This window comes from Anopheles gambiae, chromosome 3 (assembly GCF_943734735.2).
Source record: "Anopheles gambiae chromosome 3, idAnoGambNW_F1_1, whole genome shotgun sequence".
Classification (NCBI taxonomy): Eukaryota; Metazoa; Arthropoda; class Insecta; order Diptera; family Culicidae; genus Anopheles; species Anopheles gambiae.
The window spans coordinates 91,438,214-91,444,979 of record NC_064602.1 but is presented as its reverse complement, the minus strand read 5'-3'; the positions used below and the strand labels follow the sequence as shown (position 1 = coordinate 91,444,979).

At 49.0% G+C, this 6,766-nt stretch overlaps 2 protein-coding genes across 3 annotated transcripts; both read right to left on the bottom strand.

The window, feature by feature from the left end:
- Nucleotides 1-3,492: 3,492 nt before the first annotated feature.
- On the bottom strand, nucleotides 3,493-4,796 carry LOC133393025 (uncharacterized). 2 transcript variants are annotated; one of them, XR_009765962.1, is made up of 3 exons: nucleotides 4,425-4,796; nucleotides 3,848-4,168; nucleotides 3,493-3,756 (listed from the first exon to the last, which is right to left on the bottom strand). XR_009765962.1 is itself a non-coding variant. In XM_061655998.1 (2 exons), exons 1-2 carry the CDS (start codon nucleotides 4,554-4,556, stop codon nucleotides 4,046-4,048), a joined length of 255 nt encoding a protein of 84 aa, XP_061511982.1. In that variant the 5' UTR covers nucleotides 4,557-4,759; the 3' UTR covers nucleotides 3,493-4,045. The 2 variants fall into 2 exon arrangements, 1 of the variants encoding a protein (XP_061511982.1); XM_061655998.1 differs by having other exon boundaries at nucleotides 3,493-4,168; nucleotides 4,425-4,759.
- A 150-nt stretch (nucleotides 4,797-4,946) lies between these two features.
- Nucleotides 4,947-6,737, bottom strand: LOC133393024 (ubiquitin carboxyl-terminal hydrolase calypso). The gene has a single exon (XM_061655997.1). The coding sequence runs from the start codon at nucleotides 6,556-6,558 to the stop codon at nucleotides 5,059-5,061; it is 1,500 nt and encodes a 499-aa protein (XP_061511981.1). The 5' UTR covers nucleotides 6,559-6,737; the 3' UTR covers nucleotides 4,947-5,058.
- Nucleotides 6,738-6,766: the final 29 nt, after the last annotated feature.

The following is a 6,766-nucleotide window of genomic DNA, read 5'->3' as shown; positions in this document are numbered from 1 at the left end:
CAGAATAACATAGCATAGATATTAACGTTGTAACACACTAACAAACGCATTTCAACAATTATACTAATCAGAAACTGTAATTGTACTGACCAAATAAAAAAACAAATAGAATAAAGAAAATTTATAGGAACTGATTTATTACACGAGCTAATAAATAAATAAGGAATATATAGATAAAAAGTCGAAACGATAACTAGAAAAATATCGCAAGTAATTTCTAAGGTGGTCCAGAGTCAAAGACTCTATTGTTTAAAGCGCGTTTTATAAAGAGAGGTCATTTGTGCAATATGATAATTTGCACAAAATGCTTTACTTCTGAAATCTCTTCTTTAAAAAACGTTCCCGTTGGTGTGAATATCCTAGCAGGTGCGTTTAAGTTAATTTTTACTACTTACTTCTTCTTCTTCTTCTTCTTCTTGGCCTGCTCATATACGAGCACGTCTCGTAGACATGGCCAGGTCGCCAATCCGTTTCCAGGAAACTCGGTCCTGGGCTGCTCGGTCCTCCAACCACGGCTGCATTCGATCTCCGACAGGTTCGACTCCACCTGATCCGGGCAACGAGCTCGCTGTGCTCCTCTACGCCTCGTGCCGAACGGGTCGCTGACGAGCACCTTCCTGGTGGGGCATGAGTCCGGCATCCTCATCACGTGCCATCTAGCCATCGTATCCTTCCGAGTTCGAAAATGGCGAGTGCATTGGCGTCCTCCGTTAGCATATTCCAAAACTCGTATCCGTAGAGAACTACCGGACGAATCAGTGTGCGATATGTGGCGCATTTCGTGTGTTGCTGGAGTCTTCTGAATCGCAGGAGTTTGTGGAGCCCGTTGTAGGCACGACTTCCCTGAACAATGCGCCTGCGGATTTCGCTGCTTACGTTGTTGTCCAAAGTAACGATCGTACCAAGATAGCAGAACTCCTCTACAACCTCGAGATCGTCGCCGTCAACTGATACTCTGTTTCCGAGTCGGGTTCTATCTCGGTGATCAATACTATTATATTATATTATTAGAGAATTATAAATATATTATAATATATTATTAGAGAATTATCGACTAAAAATTATATGAGTTCGACTAATAGTTCCTTTTACTAAACAAAATAAACCCATAGCTAGCTAATACAGGTCGATGTAGTGCTGTAAATCATGAGTTAGTAATTGGCATCGATGTAGGGGTGGTCCCCGTGGTACACTCGTCAACTCGTACGACTCAATAACATGCCCGTCTTGGGTTCAAACCTAGAATGGATCGTTTCCGCGAAGCGCAAGGATTGACTATCCGGCTGCGTGGTACTGAATTAAGTCTCGAAAGCCTGTATGTATAGGCCGGCATATCCGCGTAGGACGCTACGCCAAATAGAAGAAGAAGAATCAAATTCAAGATGATTTTTCTCTACTAAAGGTTACAATGCAACATGTGTATTAACACTCGTGTAATTGATGTTGCACCATTTACTGAAATTATTCCCGTTACTCTGTATTGCAAGGCACATTGGTCATGTGGATGTGCACAGTTCAATACATTTTCATTTTAATTTTGTACAGATACACAGGAATGATATATCAAATTGCGTAGAGCAGGGCATCGAGTATATATTATAAAAGCGGTAAATTCGGTTCAATTAATATTCATTATTTATTTATCCCCATGTTTATTACGGCAAGGATTTAAGCTTACGTTCCAAGTACTGTTTAGAAGATGAACAACTCAATATAGATTAAATATGTGTGATTTCAACTCATCGTTTTAGGCCATTACTGGGCTGCTAAGTCTCTGTTTCTGCGCACTTTAATCACTATCGAAATTAAATGTAGTTTTAAAGATAGGTTAGAATAAGTGTATTAGTGGAATTTCGGCCACAAATAATGTGACTACAATTTGAAATTTTGCCGCCCCATAAATTGTAATCTCGTGCAGCAAAAGTGTCCCCGGCGCAAGCTCATCTGGTGACACACTAAATTACTCCATTACGCTTCCAGTAAACGATGCTTCATTCACGTAATTTCAGCTAAACCATCAATTTTCCCAATCTTAGATGCATTACAACACGGCCACCAGCCACCCAAAATGAAAATGACCACAATTTTCCATCCAGCTCCACGCGTTGGCCTGCGGTGTGCCAAATGGCGCTTTGCCCGCGGGATTATTTCTAGCAAATAATTGCGTTTGTGATCAAACAATTACTTACTCCAAAGCACCACCATCATCAGGGGGGCTGCTGTGGGTAAGGCTTTATGCTATATAGTATGGAAAGCCTTTTAAATAAATAAGATCAATCCTATTACTCTCTATCTCGCGCTCACTTTAAACCAGCTGCACCGTTCATTATTATGCTACAAAAACACGTTTTTCCCCACCAACCACCAATGTTGTCCAAGGGTGCTATTGGCTAAACCCGGTGAGCCTTCGCGGAGCGATAAATAACGATAAAAATTAAACGAATGTGGCAAAACTATCTGGCCCGTGCATATTTGCCCCTTGTACGTGAAACGCGCACACGGCTTCAGCAAAAGGCCGGTTCACCGAAAGGGCCAGGTGGCAGGCCGCAGCAGGAACAGGACGAAATTTGAAAGCCAAAAAGTCATTATCGGAAACATCGGGTTCACACGCACACGCCCCTACCCCTTTCCCAAAGTGGCTGTGTCGCGCACGGAACGGGCCTGGCGGGGGTTGGCTTGCGCGTTTCCCTCGAAAAAGGGAAAATTTTAATAAAATGCCTTTATCACACGCATTTTCGTTGCTCGTGCAGGCAGCAAGCAAGAAGTGCATGCCGTGCACTGGGCATGACCTCCCCCTCACCCCCGCGACCGAAACGAGAATGGAATGTTTTTGGGGTGAAACATTTTCATAACGGTCGGATGGATTGAATGCGGCGTGTTTTGACCAGTGGCGGCCTCTGTAGTGATTCCCCTTTAAGGGTGGCGTGGGAGGAGAAAAAAATGGTTCCAGTTTCATGGCATCCTGCTGTTCGCGATTCACACTCGTGTGGCTTTATATACATACCGACGCGTTTGCTTTGTTGATGCACTTCTAACGAGACGGTGACGACAGCAAGCTTATCCCTTCAGGCGGAATCAACACCCCGTTCTGGTTGAAAAGCGGTGTTACGCTTTCATCAAACGGAGCCGCCGGTGTCCTGCTTTTTTGGCAGCTGCTTAAATCTTATTAAAGCTCGTTAGCTTTAACATATAATTGATTATTCCCGCTTCTCGCTATAGCTCCGGACAGCCACGCTCCGGACAAGCCACATGATGAAGGGCTGCCATAATGGTGCCCGTTAAATGAATAGTTAATTTAATTGAATACGATCGTTAATTAACCGCATCGAGTACCGAGCCGTCGGTTTAATAATCACAGCGAAAGCACGCTTCTGACAAGACCGCTTTAACGTCTCTCCTCCTCGACGAAGTTTAAAGGGCGCTATGAGGACTATCTTTAAAGAAAGCATAAAATATCGGATGTCGACACGGACGACACGGACTCTTGCTGTATTACTGTTAGCACCATTCTTGATATAGATAGAATTATTTATTGTAGCACGAAAGTAGCCTGCATGCACGTCGTGTGTTGTGCCGATTGAAGAGCTGCACATCCTGTAGATCAAACGGAAGAACCTTCCCTCATCGCCTCCGCTGCTGATTAATTGCGGTTGTTTAATTTTGTTACTCACTGTTTTCAATTTCGAGTGCCGCTCCAATTCAGAATAGGGTTTTGTTTTGTAACGTACATTGCTTTTTAGAAACTACACCAGAGCCCTGCAAAAGCGTGGAAAAAGAGAAAAGAAGGGTTTTTTTTAAATTAAACTGCCAATTTACATTTTACATTTACTTTTCGAATTGTACTAACGCATAAGTGCTGCTTCCGCTTGCCGTCCGGCTATCGCCTTGTGTTTTTTACTCTCTCTTTTCTCTTTACTGACTAGGGAACGCACGTGCCCCAACACCGCCAAGCCATCGGGACCATCCGGCGAGTGGTGGGTGGGGGAGATTACGCACGACGGAACCACCTACGCTCTGGCCTGGTGCCCTCCCCACCAGCAGCGGTTTAGGCTGGTGCTCCGCCCCGGTTAATGCAATCCATCTCGACGTCATCGATCGGTTTCCTGCGGTAGCGTGCCGGCAGCTGCCATTCCTCAATCGCCTCGCCCGACGACACGGACCGTGCGTGCTAAAAATAAACAAAAGGCGTGTGCGAATCAGTCACGGTTTTTGGCCAAACACGGGCAGTGGCAGCAGCAGCAGCAGCAGCATGATTACACACTGCACAATGGAACACTGTAAACAATTATGTAACCCGAACAAAATGTGCGGAACGCTCGCCCGGACGAAAAGCAACCATTGGTGCTGCAGCATCCGCGGGAACACCATTGGCGATGTTTTGCCATCCGCACAGGGTTAGATGAGCTCTTTCGGCGTGGACTTACCGCTGGAGCGGCTGTGTTGGCGGCTGCACCGCCCGCCGTATGGCTGGCCGCCTCCTGGAACGGGCCACCCTTGCGGAACTTGATCAGCGGCACGCGCTTGGCGGAGGACAGCACCGAGCGCAACATTACCATGGCGCGTTAAAACCGGAACTTCAGCTGAACTGGCAACGGGATGGTGTATGTGTGTGCAACTATCTGCTTCCGACGTTCCGAGGAGCCTTTTTTGTGCCCCGTGTTCCGCAAAGACTTCGCACGATATCAAAACAAATCACCGAGAAAAGAACGATTTCGTGTGTTATTGCTGGCCGAGGTGTATAGAGAGAGAGAGAGAGCGAATGGTAAGCTTGACAGCTACTTTGATTGAAGGAAGAGCTGTCAAGTCGCTTCCCGGTGAAAAAGATCCACGGAAGCCTTGCTCTTTTTCAAAATTTCATTTTCGGCGGTTGCGCCAGACGAATTATTCTGTAAATTCATCATCGAAACTTATGTAAAGAAATGATACTAATTCCATTTCGAATTCCATTTCTTTTTCCTATGGGTAACATTGTGGAATTTATTGGATGAAGAGTATCAAAAGTGAATGATGAGTAAAATAAAATCGCCCAAAACGCCCCCCGCGGCAAACGCTTTCCCACTACTTCCGCTTGCGACACTTGGCCCTGCCCCGGCGCCGCTTCGACCCGGGCGCCTTCGGGGACGTGCCGTTCGTGGCCGCCTTCTTGTAGCTGCGCGAGATCGCCCGGCTGGCGCTGTTCTGGATGCCGCCCATGCTCGGTTTCCGCGTCGCGATCAGATCCTGCGAGACCAGCTCGGCCAGCACGCCCTGGTGCGCCAGCATCGACAGGAACGTGCAGATAAACTCGTCGTAGTTGTGCGTGCGCCGGCAGTCGTCCAGCTTGAACCGGTCGCGCTTCTCGTTCTCGTCGCACAGGTGCTGCTCGGTGATGGCGATTTCCGATTCGAGGTTCTTCAGCAGCGACAGCAAATCTTTCGGCGAAAACGTGCCCGCCCCGATGAACGACGAGGGCGGCGAGGGCGGTGAGGAGTGGTCCGGCTCCGGTTTGATGTCCGGCTCGCCGATGATTTCCACCGAATCGGACGAACTGTTCATCGAGACGAACGATTCGAGCTCCTTCGAGACGGCCACCGACGACGACGAGGACGACGGTTGATCCGGTTGCTTTTCCTCCTTAATCGCTAGCAGCTCTGAGTATTCGTCGGACAGCTTTACCGGGGTCGTTTCGTCCGCTTCCTTCTTGACCGTTGCGCTCAGTGTTCGCGAACCGCCTGCCGTTGCGGCGCTCGTTGCTTCCTTCTTTTCCGACTTCAGCAGCTTCTCCAGCGCGGCCGACACGATCGTTTGGTTCGTGCGCAGCATTTTCAGCTTGTGCGTAATGGCAATGCGCCGATCCGGCACGACCGCCATCAGGTTGAAGCGAATGTCCTGCTCGCCCGTCGTTATGCCGAGCCGGTCCGACATGACCCGCCGGAACTTGTCCGTCCACGCTTCCTTCTCCGCCCACGGCCCGTGGTCCATCGGGAACGGTTTCAGCCCGTCCAGCTCGAACAGCCGGCCCTCGATCGGGACGAACGAGACGAAGTGGAACGCCTCCCCGGTGAACCGTCCCGTACTGACGCCCGAATTGCGATCCATCCGGCGGCGGGCCTGCGGCATCGCGTGCGAATTGTGCGCACAGGCCAGCTCGGGCGTGTTCCCGATCGCCCAGCCCTTGTTCTCCGGGCTCATGCCCTTCGTGTGCATCTTTAGCCGGCTGAGCGTCTGGCCGAGATCGATGTCGGAGCAGTTCAGCAGCACCGACAGCAGCGCATGGGTGGCACAGCTGTTCGGAACCACCTGCTGGGCGAAGAAGATGTTGTTCACCGCATCCTCGTCCTTCACGTAGATGTCGGTCGTTTCCACGATCTTCCGGCGGGCCCGCCGCTCCTCGATCCAGCGAAACAGAAAGATAAACCCGTACACCTGGCCCTCGAGGTTCTTTTGCAGGTCGTAGATTTCCTCCACCTGCACGCCCTTCACGCCGAAGTCCTCCAGCAGCAGCGTGAACAGACCGGGATCGCTTTCCAGCTCCAGCCAGCCGTCGTTCAGGCGGTTGATATCGACGGGCATCGCCATCGCGTAACTTTTCCGAGCGCTTTTCACATGAAAACTAATAAAGCCATCGGCGGTTGCGAGTATTTGTTGGTAAAAGGGAGGAAAACACGGAAATAATTTTCACGAACTGGTTGTGTTTTTGTTTATAGTTTTTTTACGAGCGGCGACGCTTTCAACGCAGCTGTCAAAGAGGCGACCAAGGTGTATATAGACAGTTGCGATGCGATAA

Coding starts and splice junctions, on each gene's coding strand:
- LOC133393025 (XM_061655998.1), bottom strand. CDS start 4,556: ATGGTAATGTTGCGCTCGGTGCTGTCCTCCGCCAAGCGCGTGCCGCTG. Junction 4,169..4,424: donor CCAACACAGCCGCTCCAGCG/GTAAGTCCACGC, acceptor GTTTATTTTTAG/CACGCACGGTCCGTGTCGTC.
- LOC133393024 (XM_061655997.1), bottom strand. CDS start 6,558: ATGGCGATGCCCGTCGATATCAACCGCCTGAACGACGGCTGGCTGGAG.